Raw genomic sequence first — 22557 nt, 5'->3', positions numbered from 1 at the left:
CAGTTTTATTTACTTATCATTTATTCATCAAACATTCATTGGATTCTCAGTGCTAATGATTTAAATACAGTCATTCCCTTTATGGGTTAACAGGAAAATCTAAGAGAAATACGTACACAAAAATAATTTTAAAACAGTGTAGAATAATCCCAATAGAGGGGCATTCTATAAAATATCAGACCAATATTCCCTAAAACTTTCAAGATAATAAAAAAATAAGGAAAATCTCAGACACTGTTATAGGTAGAGGAGGCTAAGGAGACATGACAGTTGATTAATGTAGTACCTTGAATGGGATTCTGAAACAAAAGAAAGGCATTATTTAAAAACTATGAAAGTCTGAATAAAGTATGAAATTTAGTTAATAATAATCTATCATTAATAATAATAGTTAATTAAATGTAAAAAAGTACCATATAGTGCAAGATAATAGCAGTAGTTGAAACTAGATGTGAAGATGGATGGGAACCGTACATAATACCTTCTCAACTTATCTAAAAATCTAAATCTGCTCTGAAAATAGTCTTAGTTTAAAAAAAAATTGTGAAAATACAATGATATTCATGAAGTTCAAGACAGTAGCTTTAAAAATAAATATTTAAGCATATACTTAATTTTTATAATGGTGCTTTGTTATAAATATTATAAGGAATATTTTAAAAATTTGTTTCAGCATGGATAGCGATGGGACACTGACAATAGACTGGAATGAATGGAGAGACTATTTTTTACTTTATCCTGCAACAAGTGTCAATGAAATTATTCATTTCTGGAAGCGTTCTACTGTAAGATCACTTTGAGTTTTACTCTTTTTTTAGTTTTCTCTAAGTGTCATAGCTTTTATTATCATTATGTAATCTCCACAATGTTTGGAGCATTGGAGGCTAAATTTACAGTATTCCCTTCTAATAATGTTTTATGAAATTAGTAAGAGGTATTAGTATTTTGTGTAAAAAGTCAATTCCACATTTTGTTTGTTTATTGAAGCCTAGATCTTAGAACAGCTGCCTACTGAGAAGGCCTATTTTATGTTAAGAATGATTTACTATGATACAATGGTATTTTCATAGAAAAGTAAAAAATAATATATTTTTCAGTTAAGTTAGTAATTTGTTCATAGCATACTATCCTCATCCACCCTCTTGGTTTTTTGCCTCCTTCCCATAGATGATATAGAGGAAGAAAAAGATCATGAACTCTGAAATCACAACGCATAAGTTTGAATCCCACATCTAGTAGTCAATTATCACACCTCATCTTGATCTCTGAGTTATTTTTGTTATTGTTGATTACTCTTTAAACTGCCTGCTTTATTTGCTTCTAGGACCATGTATTCTATTGGTTGTTTTACTTCTCTGTTCTTCCCTCCTCAGTCTTATTCTTTCCATTATCCCCTTTATATCTTATATTTAAACGGAAGCATTTTTTATTTTAAAGAAAGAAACAATTTCAAAACAAGATAATAGGAGGGCTGACTATCTAGAGTTGTTTCTGTGTCTAATAACCTGTTCCATTGATCTTTGGGTCTACTTTTTTGTGAATACCATGTTGTTTTTATCACAGTAGCTTTACACTGTAATTTCAAGTCAAGGATTGTGATGCCCCTGGCCTTGCCTTTGTTATCCAGAATTGCCTTTGCTATTCTGGGTCTCTTCTGGTTCCAAATGAATGTTAGGATTGTTTTCTCTAATTCTGTGAGATATACTGTTGGAATTTTGATTAGGGTTGCATTAAATCTGTATAAGAGTTTTGGAAACATGGCGATTTTCACTATATTAATTCTTCCTACCCAAGAGCAAGAGATATCTTTCCATTTTCTGATATTTGCTTCAATGGCCTTTTTCAGGGTGCTACAGTTTTCTTTTTTGGTGCTGGGAATCAAACTCTAGACCTTGCTCTTGCCAGGTAGGTGCTGTGTTGCTGAGCTATATCCCCAGACCTATAGTTTTCAATGTAGATGTCTTTTATATCCTTTATTAGATTGATTCCTAGGTATTTCATTTTTTGGATGCCGTTGTGAAAGGTGTTGTTTCCCTAATTTCTCTCCCAGTGAATTTGTTATTTGTGTATAGGAAGGCTATTGATTTTGGAGTGTTAATGTTGTATCCAGCTACATTACTGAATTTGCTTATTAAACCTAGAGTTTTTTAGTCGAGTTTTTAGGACATGTAGAATATCATGTCATCTGCAAATAGTGATAGTTTAACTTCTTTTCCTATCATTATTCCTTTTATTTCTTTCTCTTGTGTAATTGCTCTGGCTAAAGTTTCCAGGACTGTGTTGAATAAGAGTGCAGACAGTGGACATCCTTGTCTTCCACCTGATTTTAGAGTGAAGGTTTTCAGTTTTTGACCACTTAGTATGATGTTGGTTGTTCAGGAGGTTGCTATTGAATTTTCACGTGTTTATGAGAAGTTGCTGCCTGTTTGGCCCAGCCCCTGGTTCTTTGGCAATGTGCAATAGTATTTTCTGTACCCTTTAGTGAATCTCAGTCTTAGAATACCAGGAAGCATAGCTGTTTAGAACACTTATGTCACTTTTGGCTAAAGTGGTACCATCAGCAATAATAGTAGCAACAGTCACAGCCTGGAAAATGACAGACTGAGGTAACCATTAATTTGCCACCTTTAATCATATGAATTAGATTTGTAGGTATATAACAAAATCCTAAATAGACCAGAAAATTATATGCAGTATATAGGTCCTTAATATGTCAATTTTACTGTCAGGGATAAAATTTAAAAGGAGTTAGGGAAAAAATAGAGTGGTAGAAGAAGAAGAAAGAGAAGGAGAAGGGGAGAAGAAGAAGGAGAAGGAGAAGAGGGGGAAGAAAAACAGATTAGAAGTAAGGCTGGAGGACAAAGGGGGATCATGCTAACTTTGGGAAACTGGTGCAGAAGACTGGAGGGAAAGAGAGAAGTAAGAGATAAAAAGAAGAACAGAACAGAACAACAACCACAAAGGGGCTAGAAAACACATTCATGCTCATATAAAAACAAGATCAAGCCGGGCATGGTGGCGCAGGCCTGTAATCCAGCACTCCAGAGGCTGAGGCAGGAGGATCGTTGTGAGTTCCAGACCAGCCTGGGCTACGAAGTGAGCTCAAGGCCAGCCTGAACTGCATAGCGAGACCCTGTCTCAAAAAGACAAAAAAAAAAAAAAAAAAAAAAAGATCAAGCAATGAAGGAGAAAAAATCAAAACGAAGCAAAAAACCCCAAACCGTCACCACCACAACAAAAAACAAATGAGAGAGAGAGAGCAAAAAAGTCCACTTGGAGGTTTGTCTCTGCTGTCACTGGTAGAGAACGACTAGAGACAGGTCCTGATCCATGCCAGTCTATCCCAGCAAGCCAGCAGTAGCTTTTGGGTGGGCAGTGGATAATCTCAGCAAGCCTGCACCTCCTAGCTGAGATCAGACTTATTTGGCCTGTAGTGGTCAGCACACCTCTCATAGTCCCGAGCCCAGCTGGGAGCCACTAGATGGAGCCAGCAGCTGCTCTGAGTTCTAAGTTCAGCCAGCCCCTCTCCAAGATGGCTCCCGGCCAGTTGCTGTCTCCTGTGAATGACTGAGCCTTCAGCACTAGTGCAGTCCTTCATGACCATTGCACCCTCCATGTTGTTTCTCTCTGTAGAGGCCTCTGGTGTTGCCAGCAGTTGCTGTGTGTCGGCAAATTTGAATCGTCCTCTCAGTGAGTCCCATCTCAGGGAGTAGGCATCACCGGCTACCTCCCTCCTCTTTGTTGAAGCTTCTCCCTTCATTGTTTCTGTGGGCTTCAATTCATGCCTCAGATCCTTTTTGGGCCCCAAGGATCCACTTCCCTCTCTCTTGTCTTCCTTACATTGGTATATTCCAGAGTCTGGATGTCATCGGGACTCGTTGGTCTCTCCGTGGTCTCCAGGAGAAAACAACAAGGTCTTTTAGGAAATAAAGACAAGAGACAAGAGCTGAGGTCAGGTGGAGGCCTCTTACTGGATGCATGAGAGGATTGAAGAACAACAGTAGGGGCGTTTGTTTATACCTTTGCAAGTTAGTATCAGGAGCCACAAGGTTGCCTAGCGACTAATGACTGAATTGTCCAGGCAGGATGCTTTTCTCAAGACTGAGCTAGGGTGACTGCCTTAGGCACTGTGGCCTTGTCTCACCTCCACACATATGACCAATTTCCAGCTCCAGCCGCTCCCAACAGACGTCAAAACTTAGAGAGGCTCTTTCTCGGCTGCTTACCACTCTTCCATCTTGGTGCCTCCCTCTTAAACAGAAGTGTATAAATGCAACATTTTATATGGTTAAGTTAGTACTATTAAAAAGTACAGTCCTATGTATGACATGTCTCTTAGCTACATTACCTTTTTTTTTTTATCTCATTATATACTTTTCATTCACTTCTCAACTTGTTCAGTAGAATTCTTTCACCAAGCCCAGCTCCCTATTGTTAAGTTTAAAGGATATGTTTAAGATCATGCCAGTTTCTCCTTTTAAATATTCTTTCCATCTGGCTTTTTTATTCCAGTGCTGGGGACTGAACCCAGGCCTTCATATTGAGCTATATCTCACCCTCAACCTTTTGCTCTCACTCTATACACTTTTTCAAGACTTGTCCGCATACTTTCCCAGGCTGAATTATTAAATATAAGCTAATTGACTTCACATTTTACATTTCTAGACCATAGTTGCCTTTTGCATATACAAATATTTACTGGATCTCTCTTCAGGCACCACAAATAACACATACAAACCACTCATCATTATTCCCCCTTATCCTTTTCTTTTTTTCTCTGAATTGTACTACTACCTTTCCTACTTGCTCAAACCAGGAACCTTGACATTATGCTTAGACCTCACAATTTTCTTTATCTTCCTTCCATGTCTATATACAGTCTGTGGTTCTTAGAATATGTAGTATCTCTGAGCACACTATTGACTTTGTCTGGAAACTGGCCTTGGTTAATCACTGCTTATATGAGGAGCTGGTGTAATGTGTTAGATGAGAAGGTAGTCCCTGACCTCAGGACACCTGGGTTCAGATTGGGACTTTGCTGCTTTAAGTTACTTTAACTAGAAAAAGTAAGTTTATCTTTCCCCACCAAAGATAAAAACCACATTCCATTAGATGCATTTGTATTGTGTTCCTAAGACACTTTTATTTGCTGCCCGTCTTATTGTATAAGCTTGGTATTACTCTGTGTTATTCTGTTTGTCTCTTTTCCTGTCTCTCTGTAAATTCCTTGAGGGTGGAAAGTAACTGCTGTACTATTCTGTCACTAATACATAACTCAGGGCCTGGCAGATTGACTTATTAATTCCACAAATACTCACTGTGCTCCCTTTTCTTTATGAACATTAGCACTAGGTTGACAGCAGTGTACTGAGAAGACCAGGTTGCTTCCCTCATTGGGGTTACTTTCTAACAGAGAAACAAGGCAATAAAAATAAACTAATCAATTAAGACCACACTATATGTTAGAGAAGAAATGGTAGAACCTGTGAAGGAGAAATGTTTTAGGCAGAGGGAAAATCAAATTCAAAGTTTCTGAATTGGGAATGTGCTTACAAATTGAGCACAAATTGAATGAATAAATGAGGTGGGGGAGAACTAAGCAGAAAAGTGACTTGTCTACCATGATTAACAGATAATGGAACTTAGCAAGAACAGCTTGGCACTCTTTTTACTGATGCGTATAGCTTTAACACTGCGAAAAAAATAATCTTAGCAAAATCAGGTATGGTTAAAGAAATTAAGTGACATGTAAAACTCATTACAGTGCAGAATTCTAAAAAGAAAATTGATATTTAAAGGAAGCAGGCAATATAAATAATAAGGAATTTTATTACTTCAGTGTAAGTGTATGATGACATTTCAGAGAATTTGAAATAAAACATGGGTAATTTATTAAGCATTTACTCCTTGCCTAGTGTTTGCCAGACACTGTGAAGGACAATAGGACATGATCCCTGCTGTCAGGATTCACCTTTTTTTATGGAAGAGATCATCCAAATGGCTTAAGAACTTTAAATTAATATCTGATTTAATGAAACGAATTTGCATTAAGTCTCTATATAAATGTGCTGTTCAAAAATCATTTGACCTAGTGTAATGATAAGCAAATTGTTAATCTTCAGTAATAGGTGATACGAAAAAAAACTGGAGTTTTTGGTTCATGTGAAGTTATTTTTGGTCTTTGTCAAAAGTTATTTTTTTACTTTAGGAAGTATTTACACTTTTCATTGCCTAATTTGTTTTTGCACTTGTCAGATAATTGATATTGGAGAGAGTATAGCTATTCCAGATGAATTTACCAAAAAAGAAAAGGAGTCTGGGGATTGGTGGAAGCGCTTGGTGGCAGCAGGAATAGCCGGTGCAGTCGCACGGACATGCACTGCACCTTTGGACCGCTTGAAAGTTGTGATGCAGGTAGTATGCATGCTTTACCTAGCCGTTAAGAGTTAGAGGGACTTAAATCCTCCAAAAGAAGTAGTTTGAATGTTCTGGTAGATTTCCTATTAACTCTCATGAAAACTTACTTTTTTGGAATATGTACATTATCTTATTTTTAATACTAAAATATTTCTTTATTTTCTTCAGAATGCTCCTGTAGTACTCAAATCAATTTTTGCTTCAAATAATAATAGAACCACTCTCATAGATAGTATATTCATCTTTATTATGACTAAATTCATGAAAGAAGTGATAAGACTCAGACTGTTTGTTGGGTATTTCTAACATCTGACATTAATGTAATAGTTTGGTCCTACTCTACTCTTAAAATATCAACAGTATTTCTTGCCAGCATTCTGAGAGGCTGAGGCAGGAAGATTGCAAGTTTGAGCCCAGCCTGGGCAATTTAGCAAGTTAGCAAGACCCTCTCTCAAAATAAAAAAATTTTTAAAAGGCTGGGGATATAGCTCAGTGTGAAGGCCCTGGGTTCAATCTCTAGTAACTAAAAAACTCTAAGAATTATAAACTTTTATTATATGCTATTTATCACTATTTCAGTGAATAATGAATTTTCAACAATAGTTGTAAGATAATGTGTGGCTTAATCTGTTAATGATCATAATTTAAATCCATAATTAAAATTTAGTATTTGCTGAATACTTTGCAGGGGAATAATAATCAACAATAAACTATCTAGTGAATTTAAATTTGTAATTAAATTTATACATCTGGATATTTTATTGGCTCTGGTAATATTGCTGACATTTTGGTAATGGATTATGAATAGTTACTATGCAATGTGAATTATATAAAATTATGTTACATAATTAATAACTATGTAATTTATTTTCACTTCTACATCATTCAAAAATTATGTCATCTTGCCAGTGGGTGTGGTGGTGTACACCTGTAATCCCAGCACTAGGGAGTCTGAAGCAGGAGGGTTGCTGCAAGTTCAAGGCCAGCCCAAACTGCATAGTGAAACCCTGTCTCAAAAAGACAAAAATAGGGGCTGGGGACTTAGCTCAGCGGCAAAAGCGCCTGCCTGGCAAGCGCAAGGTCGTGAGTTCGGTTCCCGGTACCGTAGAAAAACCAAAAAAAAAAAAAAAAAAAAAAAAAGACAAAAAAAATTACGTCATCTTAAGATGAAATTTATATATATATGTCATTTTTAGAAAATAAAGTATGTTAGAAGTGTAGCTTTTGCCAGAAGAAGGCTTCATTTATTCACTTCACATATATTTATTTGGGATGTATTATCTGCTAGGTACTTTGTCATTTGGAACTACAGTGGTACATAGACATAATTTTTACTATTAGAGAATTTATTATCTTCCAGGGGAAAAATAGATAATCATGTGGGTAATAAGAAATGTGGTATTAATGCTTTATACATCCAGGTGATACTATGGGAACCTCAAAGAATAGTAAATATCATTTTCCCCTCTGTTTATTATTCCTCACTTAAATATAAAATGCTATTCTGGTTAGTGCAACGGAAATAAAGACCTTTGAGTGGGTTCAGTATAGGGAACACACTGTCAATGGCATCCTGTCGGGCAAATGAGCTATCATCCATGGTGTTTTATTCTACATGTAACCTATATTCTATTCAATCAGGTGACTCAGTTCAGTCAGTTGTTAGAGAAAGAGTTGAAAATCCTCTTTTCTATATCTGTTTCTATCAAAATAGAAAGCTTTATCTCCTCTGTAACTGTACCTGTCAGGAAATTTAAAATGAGGTATAAAGGAAAAAGACATGTGGTACCATGCTATCCAGAGATGGAGACTTATCAGATGAAAAAGATGCGAATGGACCAAGACATAAAATACAGATGTTTTTGTTGTGTGTCTGTCATATATTGAGTGCTAGAAATGCAAAGAGGAAAGGCATATTTGTCTCTCTTTGTAGCATGTGAAGTTTACATTCATCTTAGGGACTAAGTACATATCAGTGACATATCTTGAATACTTTCCTGTTCCCCTTCCCACTCACCTATCTCCATCTCTAAATCCTCTTTGCCCATTTTCATTATTATTGTCACTATTTTTAGTTCATGTTTATAACATACAGTGTTCACATTCAGTGTGGGTGTTTGGTACATGTACATGACATACCTTAAATCTTTTTTACTTGCTCTTCCCTTTTCCCCCTCCTCTAACCTTCCACCTCCTGGACCCCATCCCATTTGCAAATATATCTCCCTGTTTCTTTCTAGCAGTCCTTTTATTTTGATCTTTGTTTGTATTTTGGCTTACTGAAGTGAGAAATACCACTCATAAGCTTGTATGTCTGGTTTACTTCACTGAACATTTTATTTTCCAGATATTCATTTTCCTACAAATGTCTTGAATTTATTCTTCTTTATAGTCAAGTAATATTCCATTATGTATAGGTACCACAAATTCTTTATCTGTTCATCCATTGTTGGGCATACAGGCAGCTTCCACGATTAAGCTGCTATGAATTGTGGTGGTGTAAACATTAGCATGCCTGTGTTGCTGCAATATAATGGCTTTAGTTCTTTTTGGAAGATACTCAGAAAAGGAATAGTTGGATCAGATGGAATTTCTAATTTTAGTTCTTAGAGAAATCTCCATGCTGATTTCCATAATGGTTGTAGTAGTTTACATTCCCACCAATAATGTAGGAGGGCTCCTTTTTTTTTTTTTTTTTTTAACCATGGATATGGAAGGGTTCCTTTTTCACCATGGCCACACCAGCATTTGTTATTAATTGATTTCCTGATGATTGCCATTCTTTCTGGTATAAGATAAAATGTTAATGTTGTTTTAATTTGTATTGCTGTAATGGCCAGAGATGTTGAATTTTTTTCATGTTTGTTGGCCATTTGTACTTCTTCTGAGAAGTGTCTATGTGTTTCACTTGCCCATTTTTTGATTGGGTCTTTCATTTTGAGTGGTCTAATTATTTTGAATTCTTTATATGTTCTAGGTATTAGTCTTAGGTCTGAGAAATAGCTGGCAAAAGTTTTCCCGTTCTTTAGGTTGTCTTTTTACTCTACTGATTATTTTCTCTGCTGTATAGAAGTTTTAAAATTTGGTATCCTGCTCATTAATTCTTGTTATGTCTGTTCAGTTGGAGTTCTGTTCAGAAAGTGCTTGTCTACACCTATGAATTAAAGTGTTTTACATATTTTATCTTCAAATAGGTTCACTGCTTCTGCTTTGATGTTTAAATCTTTGATGTATTTTGACTTCAGTTTTGTGCATGGTGAGAAATACGAGCCCAGCTTTAATCTTCTGCTTACAGAAACAAATTTTCCCAGCACCATTTGTTGAATAAGTTCTTTTCCCTCCAACATATGTTTTTGGCCTTTTTTGTCAAAGATGAAAATGCTGGATATGTCTGGGGATGTTTCTGTATCCTTTATTCAAATCTATTATTTCACGTGTTGGTTTTGTGCCAATACCATGCCATTTTTATCACGGTTACCTTGTAGTATAACTTTAAGTCAGGTGTTGTGATGCATCCCACTTTGCTTTTTGCTATTCTGACTCTCTTCTGGTTTCATATGAATTTTAGGATTGTTTTCCCTAGTTCTATGAGGAATACTGTTGATATTTTGATTGGGATTGCACTCAATATATCAGTTTTGGGAGTATGGCCAGTTAATATCGGTTCTGCCTATGAAATAACAGGGAACGTCTGTTTTCTGTTGTCCTCTTTGATCTCCTTTTTCACAGTACTGTAGTTTTCATTGTAGAGGTTTTAGAGTTCCTTGGTTATGTTAATTCCTAGGTATTTATTTTTTCTTGATGCTATTGTAAATTATACTGTTTTCCTAATCTTTTTCTTGTTTTTTTTTTAAATGGGTGTATATGATTATTATTGACTTTTGTGTGTTGATTTTATATCCTGCTACATTGCTGAAATTGATTAAAATTCTAACAGGTTTTTTAAAAATCAGATCCTCTGAGTCTTTGATGTAGAGTATCATGTCATTACAAGTAATGATATTTTGATTTCCTTCTTTTCTGTATATAACTATTTTCTTTCCTTTTCTTGCCTGATTACTCTGGCCGATGTTTCAAGTACTATGATGTTGCCAGAAGTGGTAATAGTGCACATTTGGACATCTTTATCTTGTTACTGATGTTAGAGAAAAGCTTTTCAGTTTTTCTCCTCCATTTAATATGATTTTGGCTGTTGGTTTGTCATAAATGGCTTTTATCAGATTGAGGTAAGATCCTTCTATACCTATTTTCTTCAGAGTTTTTATCATGCAGGGGTTCTTAGTTTTATCATCAGCTTTTTTTCTTCATCTAATGATATAAACTTGTGATTTTTTTCCTTGTTTCTATTTATATGGTATATTATATTTATTGATTTGCATATTTTAAACCATCCTTGCAACCTGAGATGAAAACTATTTGGTAATGATATATGATCCTTTTGGTGATATATTGCATTCTATTTGCCAATATCTAATTGAGGATTTTTGCGTATATGTTCATTGAAGAGATTGGCATGTAGTTTTATTTTTTGGCTGGGTCTTTGTCTGGTTTTGGGATAAAAGTGATGCTGGCTTCCAGAAATGAGTTTGGAAACACTCCTTTACTTTCATTTTCATTGAAGAGTTTGAGTAGTATGGTGATTTAATGTCCTTAAAGGTTATCTAGAATTTACCAATGAATCCATCAGATCTTGGGATTTTTTAAAAATACTGCCTCAATTTCATTGCTTGTTATTGAACTGTTCATAATTTGTATGTGTTCTTGGCGTAGTTTTTATAATTTGTATGAGTCTACAAATCTGTCCATTTCTTCAAGATTTTCCAATTTGTTGGAATATTAATTTTTCATAGTAATTATGATCTTTTGGATTTTGACAATATCTGATATGATTTTGCCTATAAAAGTGTATTTCTTATACTGTAGAACCTTTGAGAGACATAAACACCACACTGTGATTATGATGATGATGATAATATTCATATTGAAAATAATAATTGCTACCTCTGAGTTTTTGCTCTATGCAAAATAAAAAATTATACATGGGTATTGTAAAGATACAATGTAAAGATATAAATTTTCTGAGAGGGTGAAAATGGATCATTGGATTAGGAAGAGTAAGAAAGTATGAGGCAAATAGATGAGTACAGAAATAATGAAAGAAGAAAGGAATAAGGGATCTGCCTAGAGAGGAGTCAAAAGAGGATGGGAGATTTTAAAAAAGGAAATAAAGGAAAATACAGAAGAAAGGGGAAAAGTAAGAGATGGTAAACGAGAAAAGAGTTAGAAAAAGAAGAATTATGAGTGACAAAGGAAGGAAAGGAGGAAAAGGGCAGGGACAAAGGGCGGGAGGGGGGGAATGAAAAAGGAACCTACCCTTTTATGCTTTTCTGGATGGGATCTCTTGGCTTTCATTGAGTGAAATGGGTTTGTTAGAATGTGTCCTCTTTACTTGTGGATGTATTACTGCATGAGCTGCACACTACTGAAAGGGAATGCTGTGAATTAGAGAAAGGCAGGCATATGTGTTGTGTGGTGAGAGGTAGTTTAATATGTAATAGCAGAGATTTACAGTTAGAGTGACCTGGATTTGAATTCCAACTCTGATGTTTATGTTATTATCTGTGGGGCAGTTATTTACCATTCCCAAGTGAGTCAATAAAATGAGAATCATCATGCCGGAGTTGTTTTAACTGGGGGCATAGATTTGGCTTAGGGTGTATCTCAGTGGTAGAGTGTTTGACCTAGCCTCCATGATGAAATTCTGGGTTATATCCCCTACACTGCAAAATAAAACAAACAAATAAACCAAAGAAGTCAAAAAACAAATAAGAGAAAAGGAATAAGATTTTATGAAGTGTTTAGCTTAGTGCCTGTTAGAACTAAAAAACTGAAGGCTATAATTTTTTTGTAGAGAAATATGAGTGAATAGCACTGTTAGTATTTTATCAAGCAACACTAAAGTTTCTTTAGTTATTTGAGTTTTAAAATTTTATTTTTAAAATGAAATGAACATATACCTGTCAAGTCTCCAAACCGGACCGCCCCCTGGCTAGGAGAGAAAAAAACTCCCCAAGCAGATCTGTTATTAACACCTATGGGAGCTCAGCATTCAACAGGAAGCTAGTAGCTTCTCCGTGCAGCTTAACCAGCTAGCAGCTGCCCCACACAGCTCAACCTGCAGGGAGCGGATTATGTGAAAAACCACAAGGGACATGCTGTGCCTGCCAGCACCCCTGTACCCAACATCACCCTGTCTATCACCTAGCCCTAGACCCCCTGCTCAGAGACCCAAAATAGTAGTGCCCCCCTCCTCTACATAAACTCCCCTATAAAACATGCTGTTGCCTTTTGCTTGGGCCCAGTGGTCTTTTTGCCCTTTGCCCTGCTAGACCTGGTCTTCAATATAGTCCTCATATGCTGCTTAAACTCTACCTGTCTTGGTGGTCTCAATTGTGCCTTGGTTTACCCTAACAATACCTACTAAGAAAAATCTGGAAAATAGAGGTAGAAAGAAAAGTTATATATGATTTCCCTACTTAAAGTGGTCATTATTAAAATTTTAGTGCATTACTTCTTATCCTTTTTAGATGTTCTTTATAGAATAGTGATTACTTTTAAAGTAATTCACAGTTTATTTTTGTGATTAATAGTGTAATATTAACATTTTTTCAAGTTATTTAATATTCTTTAAATACAGTTTTTGATACTTTGTAATATTTCAAGTAGATATGTCATATTATTTCATCATTTTGAAATTCTTAGACTTGTAAATGTCTTTAAATATCCTTCTTAACACTATTTTTTATAATTATATGATGAACAGAACATTGTCACTTATAAATTCTTTTTCATATTTAGGAGTATTCATTTAGAAAAATAGGATTTTAATGATATGAACATTTTAAAGGCTATTGTGTGTGTATGGGCAGATTCACAGATATGTAGCTAAAATGTTTTCCAGCTTTATTCTAACAGAAAATGCCCATTTTGCCTTGTTTTTCATATTATTTTTATGTTACAGACAGGAGGCTACTTTACTAATATTTTAACTCCAACTGTCTTAAAAATAGCATTTTTTCATAAAATAATGCTTTAGAAAAATGGAAAAGCACCAAAAAGCATAAAGCAGACATTAAAATGGTATGTAATCTTTATCTATGCTTTGGTTAGAGTCCACAACAAAGTAGTACAAACTGGCTTAGAAATGTATTGCTCATAGTTGTGGAATCAGTGTGTCAGCAGGTTTGGTCCCTTCTGAGGGTTACAAGGGGAAGTCTGCTCCAGGTCTCTCTCCTTGTCTTGTGGACAGCCATCTTTTATGTCTCTTCACCTTATCTTCCCTCTTTGTGTGTTATGTCTCTGTGTCCAAATTTCTCTTTTTTATAAAGATGACATTTATATTATATTAGGGTCTCTAATGACCTTCCTAAAACTTGATTACATCTGTAAAGACACTATGTCCAAATAGGTCATATTCAGAGAGAATAGGATTTAGGACTTCAACATATGAATTTTGAGGGGCACAATTCAGTCCCATAATACTATCACACCTGCATTGGTCAACTTTCCCATTGATAAGAAAAATACTTGACATTCTCAGTTTAGAGAAAGAGAGTTTTATTTTGCTCACGGTTTCAGAGGGTTCAGTGCATGGCTGCCTGACTTAGAGACAGAAACACCATGGCAAAAGGGCGTAGTGGAGCCAAGTGCTCATTTTAGATGGATGGGAAGTAGAACACTGGCGAAGAATGACAGCAAGAGATATATTCTCCAAAATCACATCCCCAGTGATCTACCTCCAACTGGACCCCACTTCTGAATAGCACATTCAGATATTAACTCTCTAGTGAATTAATGCACTGGAGAGTGTAATGCTCCCATTTACCTCCCCAGGAGTCTTTTAATTAATCAGCTTGACAGTAGAGATTAACTGAGACAATACCCATTAAGTATCCACTGTTAAAAATTTGATATATTTTCTTTCATTCTTTTTTTCTTTTCTTTTTATTACTATATGTTACACAAGTGTGATGTTCATTTTGGGGTAGTTGATTTTGTATATAACATATCTTCATCATTTTTGATCCATTTACCTCCTCTCTCACTCAATCTCCTTTCCCAGCTCCACAAAGTCTACCTACTTGTTTCTTACCAGAAAGTTTGGACAATTATAAGAAAAGACTGTAAAGAAAGTTATGTGACTTTCACATTTTTACTTAAAGGAAGCTCTTTATGGGGTCTCTGGCATATAAAAATTACTAACATCACTATTCTTACACTTTGGAGCCATTATTAACTAAAATAAGATTTACTTGAACATAAACATTGTGGTGATACTGCAATAGAATATCTGATAACTGAGATGGCTTCTAAGTGATTAATGGGTGGATGGTGTGTATATATATATATATATATATATATATATATAATGTAGACGCAATGCATACAGGGGTGGTTCATAACTGGAGGAGAGAGTGTAACTGGAAATTGTGAGACTTTATCATACTTTTCGGAAAGGCATGTAATTTATTTCTGTAATTTTCCATTTTACCTATATGGACCATGGACAGCATGGAATGCAAAACCGTAGATGTGGGTGTCTACTGTGATTAACATATGCATTTGGGGACAAGAAAAAATTAATACATTAACTTTATAGGTTTCTAAAGGAAAGTTAAATCCACCTTGAGAAGTATGAATTTATACATATATGTATAAATGTTAGGGATAGCAATACTGATACCATATTATCAACAAAATAAATTAAAAAATATGTTTGCTATTTCATTTCTAGGTTCACAGTTTGAAGACAAGGAAAATGAGATTGATTAATGTGTTTCAGCAGATGGTAAAAGAAGGAGGAATACTTTCTCTTTGGCAAGGAAATGGTATAAATGTTTTTAAAATTGCACCAGAGACAGCAATTAAGATTGGGGCCTATGAACAGGTAAAATGCTGTTGGCTATGGAATTTTAAATTAATATCAGATTTTAAATTTAACTTTAAAAGATTTAGACATTTATGAAAGAGAAAACTAGAGTGTACACAAGAAATAATTGTAAATATAAATGTTAGAGACTTCACTTTCATTTGATATGTCTTCATATTGCCATTGTATATAAGAAAGGTTCTGCATTATATTATCATAACTAAAGTCTATTAGTAATTATTTTAGTTTCATTGTCACAGTGTGGAAAACTCTTGTAAAGCATTTTATAATTGGTTTTACCTTTGAACAATTTGAATGTTTTATAGAGATTGCAGTTTGTTAATGACTAGAGGATTGATCTTTCAGTGAAATAATGAACTGATGAGAAATAACACACTTGTTATGGTTTAGATCTAAAATGTCCCCCCAAAAATCTCGAAGGTAGGGCTGGTTGGATGGATGGGAGAGTGTATTCTTGTCTCTAGTTCTTCCCTGCCTGTCCCTCTCCCTCTCTCATTTCCCACTCCCTCTCCTGTCTCCCTCTACCTCTCTCTCCCTCTCTTGTCTCCCTCTCCCTCTCTCTCCCTCTCTTGTCTCCCTCTCCCTCTCCCCCGCCCTTCCCTCTTTCCTGGTCACCGTGTGGTAAACAGCTTTCTTCTGCCATGCCATGTGCCATACCATTTCTGCTTTGGAGACAGCTGACCCTGGACTGAATCTACTGAAACTTTGAGCCAAAAATAAACCTGTCCTCCTTTAAGTTGCAGGTATCAGGATATTTTGTCCCAGTGATAGGAAAGTGACTAATACAACAATGAATTTTAAAATTTGTTAATTTGATTTAGGATCTTCGTTTTCCTTAAATAATTGCCTTTAGGATGAGTTGTTTCTGTTTTCAATTAGAAGTTACTTGTGTCACCTAAGAATCCAAGGGTGTCCTTTATGCACCTCAAGTTATTTTTTTCTTCACTGTAAATCTCATAGTAATTCACTTTTCTTTAAACTTTTTTTGAGCATATGGCATTAAAGTGCTTCTATTGTAGAGCCTTGTTTACATGGTTATAGTAGCTCACAGTTTTAAGAAAATATAAAAGATTGATGGTATCCTTTCTCAACTCTAATAGGACACTGGACTTAGTTCTAATGTACATCTTTAAGACATACATTTCTTACTTAAATGAGGATTTGCTTCTTCATTCAGCAAGTACCACTTTCATCAACAAATGTTTCTTGATTCCCTGATGTGTTCCAGATTCTCTTCTAGGTGACAGAGATACTGCACCAACTAGAAACAAACAAAAATCAACCAAACAAAAGCCCCATCTGCCTTTGTAGAAGTTCTCTTAGGATACATGTAGGAAGAGACAGCAGTCAAATACAATTTAGGCTACATCAGATGGTGAGCAGTGAGTTCAGGAAGAATAGAGGCTAGAGATTAACAACTCTTTCAGGGAGATTTACTGTGAAAAGAAGTGGCAACTAGAGAGGGCTTGGGTCCAAGAGAGTGTTTCTCTAGCAGTGGAGGAAGCAGTGTTTGTATGCTTAGATGAATGATCCAGTTTAGAGAGGAACACACCTGATAGTACAAGACAGAGAGGACTGGCGCTGGGGGAGTGTCCCTGGATGGGGTGTGGAGATTTAGGCGAGAGGCGATGGGGACGCGTGCTCAGGGAAGGGTTTGTTCTTGCCCGGGCACTTCATCCACAGGAGGAGGGTGACTTGCAGTTACAGTTGTAGGTGGTCTTGTTAAAGCTTTGTTCCTGGGCTTTCAGTTTCATCACTGATGTGGGAAGCAAGGACATGTTGGAGGCTTGAGGAAAGGGAAGAGTCGTGCAATAGTCTCCTGGGAGAGTTGGAAAGCAGATGAAGTCAGTACTCATGAATATAAAGTGATAGGTTTTGGCTTTTGGCAGTTTCATGGCTTCAGATACTTACTATGTGCCTACCATGAGCTAGGTCTTACGCTGTAGTTCGGGGTTGCCTGAATAAGCCAGATAGATCGTTTCTCTGCCCCTCTGGACCTTACACTTTATCAAAACCAGATATTGAACTTTGAGGGTGGTTCATCTAAATTGAAATATCAATGTGGGAGTAAAAATAGTATGTTGAAAAAGTATAAAAGAAACAGAGCAGTTGGTGTATTCTTGGTTGTTACTGGGAATATATACATTGTTATTTGTGAGACCAGGCACAGATGGAAGTCAGTGGCCTGATGCTAAATCGGCGGTGTGAACCTGAGACACACGTGCCACAGTGGGCTGTGGGTACCACTGAAAGCTCTAAAGTTTTAAATCACCATCCTAAGTCATCAGTACATAGTCCTCACTACTCCTGGTGATGTATAACGGCATAGAGGACATGTAAGGTAACGTGCTGTGTGATACTAATTAGGACTTAAACTTTCCATTTATTTTTAGCCTACAACCCTGGTGAATGGCAGTGGTTCACAAATAAGCAAGCAAGGTCATCGTTTTCCCCAGTTAGTGCAAAACTTGACTAGAGACACAGTAGCCTATTTTCACACTTCTTCTCCCTAAGCCCTAGCCTGGTTCTTCTGAAGCTTTCCAAGGGCACATCACCTCATGGGGTTAAAGAGAACGAAGGAGTATCAATAAGATGTGGAGAAGTCTTCCTGCCCCAATTTGTTGATAACCTTTATTTATTTATTTGTTTATTTTTTACTGCGTAGAAGCCCTGCCTTTTTCCTTGGTTAACCTCCATTCTTCCATAGACTGTTCTTGAGGGCTCCACTTTTTTCCTTAACCCATAGCAGAGGAGAGGATGTTGTGTGGGGTGAGGAAAACTGAACTGTAATAGTTTCCTAGAGATTATATGTGTTATCTCTTGGGCTCTATGTAAGATTTTTACCCCAGTGTTCTATTTGGATCTAAAATGTCTCCTAAGGTGGTACACACTTGTAATCCCAGGATTCTGGAGGCTGAGACAGGAGGATTCTAGCCCCGCCTAGACAACTTAGCCACCCAGTGAGATCCTAAAATGAAAAAATACAAAAGGGCGGGGTGTATATCTCAGTTCATAGGGCATGGGTTTAATTCTCAGTTTTACTTAAAAAAAAAAAAGTCTCCCAAAGGCTGTGTGCTGAAGACGGTTGCCAGCTGATAGGCTTTTCAAAGGAGACTGGTGGCGAGGCTCTGAGTCCATCAGTGGATTACTCTGTTGGTGGAGTCATAGTCTGTGGGCGTTGTTGGAGGTGATGGGAACTGAGGCGATGGAGCCTAGCGGAGGTGTGTCCCTGGGCTACGTTTTGTCCCCAGCTCTTCCTCTGTAGTTGTCTTCTCTGCTTTTTGGCTTCCATGAGGTGAGAGCTTTTCTGTCACTATGTTCCTGTCTCACAACAGGTCTAGAAATGATGGCGCCAGCAGATTGTGGACTGGAATTTCTGAACCCATGGGCCAAAATAAATCTTTCCTCCTTTAAGTAGATTTTTAAAGGTGTTTTGTCACAGCAACAGAAAGCTGATTGACGCACCCAGCATTAAAAATCATCCATAATTTATCCCTACTTAACGTGTCCAGTACTCATACTGTTGGACAATATACTTTTTTATTTAAGAGAATTTTCTTCTTTTTTGGGAGGGGCAGAGTCTCACCATGCAGTTCAGGCTGGCCTTAAATTCAGGTGTGTAGTCTAGGTTGGATTTGAATTTGCAGTGATCCTCCTGCCTCAGCCTCCTGAGTGCTGGGATTACAGACATGTGCCAACATGCCCAGCAAAAGAATTTTTTTATACCTTAACAAATTATGCTTTTCCTGCCTTGACTTTGCTCACATTTTTCTCCCTGGGTTACCTTTTTAAATCTAACATCTATCTGTCTGTCTGTCTATCTATCTATCTATCTATCTATCTATCTATGTATCATCTATCATCCATCCATCCATGCATCCATCCTTTCAAGAACCCAAATCTATCTTTCTCTTCCTTGAGAAGTAACTTCCTTTGACATCTTATTTTTCTTTTTCTACCATAGGATATTGATTATCTGTACCACTTATGTAAATTAGACTTAGGTTCAGATGCATGGGACAGAAAATCCCAAATAATGATGACCTAAGATATAAATTTATCGGTTTACCACAGATAAGAGTCTGTGTGTGGGTTGGCAGTTCTGGGCTGGTATGAAAGTGCCTTGAAAGTGAGAGGAAATTCAGTCACTCCCAGCTCACTGTCTGCCATCTGTGCTTGTCCTTGTCTCCATTAGTCTGAGATGGAATTGCAGCAACTACATCCACGTTCCGGGTAACAACTAGGGAAGAATATATTGTACCATGCTTCATACTCTTAGCCAAAATGTAGACACACGAACACATCTAGTTGGAAAGAAATTTAAGAAAATACTTTTTAGGTGGGAATTGGTATCTAAAAGTACAAAGTATTTCTTAGGAAGAAGATGATAATGGATATTAGCACACTGATAGCAGTCAGTGCTGCATAATTAGTTCTTACCTTTTCTTACCAAAGTCTATTTTAAACTATATTGTCCAGAAATATATCTTCTTTAGGAGAGGGCCATGCATTATTCCCAGAATAATTCCAGGACAGTAGTAAATGTTACTAAGTAAATAGCTTAATGTCATTTAGCTTATTTTACATAGCATAATTCCTCCAGATTCATCTATATTGTTGAAAATGACAGTATTTACTTTTTAAAGACTGAATAATATTCTGTGCACCCTATAAGTGTGTTACACACAAACCGCTCCATCTTTGATTTATTGGAAGAACTTCTCATATGGATATTTGGATATGGATATTGTTTTCCACATGGATATATCAGTTTACATTCCCAGAAGCAGTGCATGGGGTTTCTTTTTCTCCATATCCCATCAAAGCTTATCTTTTGCTTTTCTTCACTCAGATTTTTTATTGCTATATGTTTGCAATACATAGTAAATACATTCACTGTGGGGGCTTTGGCACATATACATACCACATTTCAGTCCTTTTTACTTCTCCTTCCCTTCCCTGCCCTCCCGTCTCCCCCATCCCCCAGACCTGTTTCCATACTTTCAGAGAACCAACTCTTGGATTCATTGATCCTTTGTTGTTTTTTTTTTTTACATTTCTGCTGTGATCTGTATAATTTCTTTCCTTCCTTTACAGATTTGGATTGTTCTTCTCTTGCTAGTACCTTGCAGTGTGTCATTAGGTTATTTATTTGGGACTGGTCTATTCTTTTTCTGTGTACATTTACATCTGTAACACACCATGTAGCCCAGGCTGATCTCGGACTCATGGTGATCCTCTTGCCTCAGCCCCCCAAATTCTGTGATTGTAGGTATGTACCATCATGCCCGGGCTGTTTGTCAATTTTAAAGGGTAATTTTGCAGGCTATAGAGGTCTGGCTTGACAGTTGTTTTCTTCTAGGGCTTGAAAAACTTTGCTGCAAGCTCTTCTGGCCTTTAAGGTTTGTGCTAAGAAATCCACATTTCTCTGGTGGACTTGCCTTTTTGTGTTACTTGCTGCTTTGTTTTTCTCCAATTGCTTTTAGTATTTTCTCCTTCTGTTGAATTCCTGGACTGTGATTATGAGGTGTTGTGGCAAGGTTCTTCTTTGGTCATGGCCTGAGGACAGGGTGATACGCAGAGGACAGCCCACAGTGAGATTTTGCCAGCGTTCTCCCCTCCATGGTGTCCTGCCCTCACGCTGCAGGGTGTCCTTCTTTTCCTACTTTTACTGGGCCCAAACTCACTCTGAAGAGCCTGCTTCTTTTTCCACCTTTAATAAAACTTTGCTACTCTTAAAAAAAGAGAGTGAACAGAATTTGTTTTTGACATGTGAATCTCTTTTGTTAGGTTCTGTTTTTCAGTGGTGTGTTCTTGGCTTTATTTTCCAGAGGTACTGTTCACTCCTTTAAGCCATTTAGTTTTACTGGGTTGGTCCTGTATCTGTGGGAAGAATGATATCAGTTATTTTTTTTTTGTACCAGGAATCAAGCTCAGGACCTTGCACTTGCCAGGCAGGTGCTGTGCTGCTGAGCTATATCTCTGCCCCCCCCACTTTTTTTTTAAAGAATGATATCAGAATTTTGATAGAGATTACATTGTATCTGTATGTAATTTTGAGGGGCATAGACATTTGAGCAATTTTGATTCTTTTTTTGAACAATTTTGATTCTTACAATCCATGAACATAGGATATTTTTCTGTTTATCTGTGTTTTCTTCAATTTCCATCAATACTTCACCATTTTCAGTATACAAGGATTTTGTCTATTTGTTTTATGCCTAAATATCTCATTCTTTTTATTGTTACTTTGAATAAAAGAAGAAAGAAGAAAGAAGAAGGAGAAGAAGGAGAAGGAGGAGAAGAAGTTGTTGCAGAGTAGAAAAATCAACATATAAAAATTACATTTCTATATAAAAACAATTTGTGAGGGAAATTAAAAAATAATTTTATTCAAAGTAAATTGGCTTGTCATTACTTTCTTTTGTGATCTGACTTCATAAAATTAATTTGGAAGTATACTCTCTTCTAATTTCTGAGAGAGTTTTAGAAAGATTAATTCTATAAGTGGTGGAATTAATACATGAAGCTATTTGGTCATTGGCTTTTCTTTTTTGGGCATTTTTCTGATTGATGATTCAGTCTTTATTTGTGATTGGTCTGTTTATTTACTCTTTCTTTTTGATTCATCTAGTAGGTTTATTTTTTCTGGGGATCTATTCATTGCTTCTAGGTTATCTAGTTTGCTGGCATGTATTCTTCATAGTAGTCTCATAGTCATTCTTCTCTCTATGACGTTAGTTGCCATGTCCCTTTTTATTTCTAATAAGTAAATATTTTATTTATTGTCCCTTTTATTTCTAATAAAATATTTACTTATTAGAAATAAAAAAGTTATTTGAGTCTTCTCTCTGTGTTCCACAGACTGACCTCCTCTCATGATCTTCCTGCCTCAGCATCCTGAGTAGCTGGGATTACAGGACTGCAGCACTGTGCCTCCCTATTTGGCTTGTTAACAGCAGTAATCTCTTTAGCAGTGTACCCTCCTTGGCTGTACTTTATCATGTGCTCTTTTACTGGCCAATTTGTAAGTTTTCTCAGTCTTTTCACTCTACTTCCTTTTGTTCCCCATTCTCCCTGCAAATTTGGGTAAAAGCAGCCAACCTGTGCTGTAGCGTAAATTATTTACTGCTTTGAAATTTCCCCCACAAAATGTGCTAGTCCATCACCTTATGCTTGACCTCCCAGAG

General features: G+C 36.5%; 1 protein-coding gene across 4 annotated transcripts in view; it reads left to right on the top strand.

Annotated features, from left to right (window-relative positions):
* LOC102018018 (calcium-binding mitochondrial carrier protein SCaMC-1-like) overlaps positions 1 to 22557 on the top strand; it is a 59838-nt gene that overhangs the window by 21032 nt on the left and 16249 nt on the right. For all 4 annotated transcript variants that reach the window (XM_013516554.1, XM_005388828.2, XM_013516552.1 and 1 more), the window contains exons 4-6: positions 674 to 785; positions 6256 to 6414; positions 15212 to 15364. In XM_013516554.1, coding sequence (XP_013372008.1) covers positions 674 to 785; positions 6256 to 6414; positions 15212 to 15364 — 424 coding nt within the window. The remainder of the gene's footprint in view (positions 1 to 673; positions 786 to 6255; positions 6415 to 15211; positions 15365 to 22557) is intronic.

The sequence above is a fragment of the Chinchilla lanigera genome, unplaced genomic scaffold (genome assembly GCF_000276665.1).
Source record: "Chinchilla lanigera isolate Chin_1 unplaced genomic scaffold, ChiLan1.0 scaffold00034, whole genome shotgun sequence".
Taxonomy (NCBI): Eukaryota; Metazoa; Chordata; class Mammalia; order Rodentia; family Chinchillidae; genus Chinchilla; species Chinchilla lanigera.
This window is presented reverse-complemented; position numbering and strand designations above follow the sequence as displayed.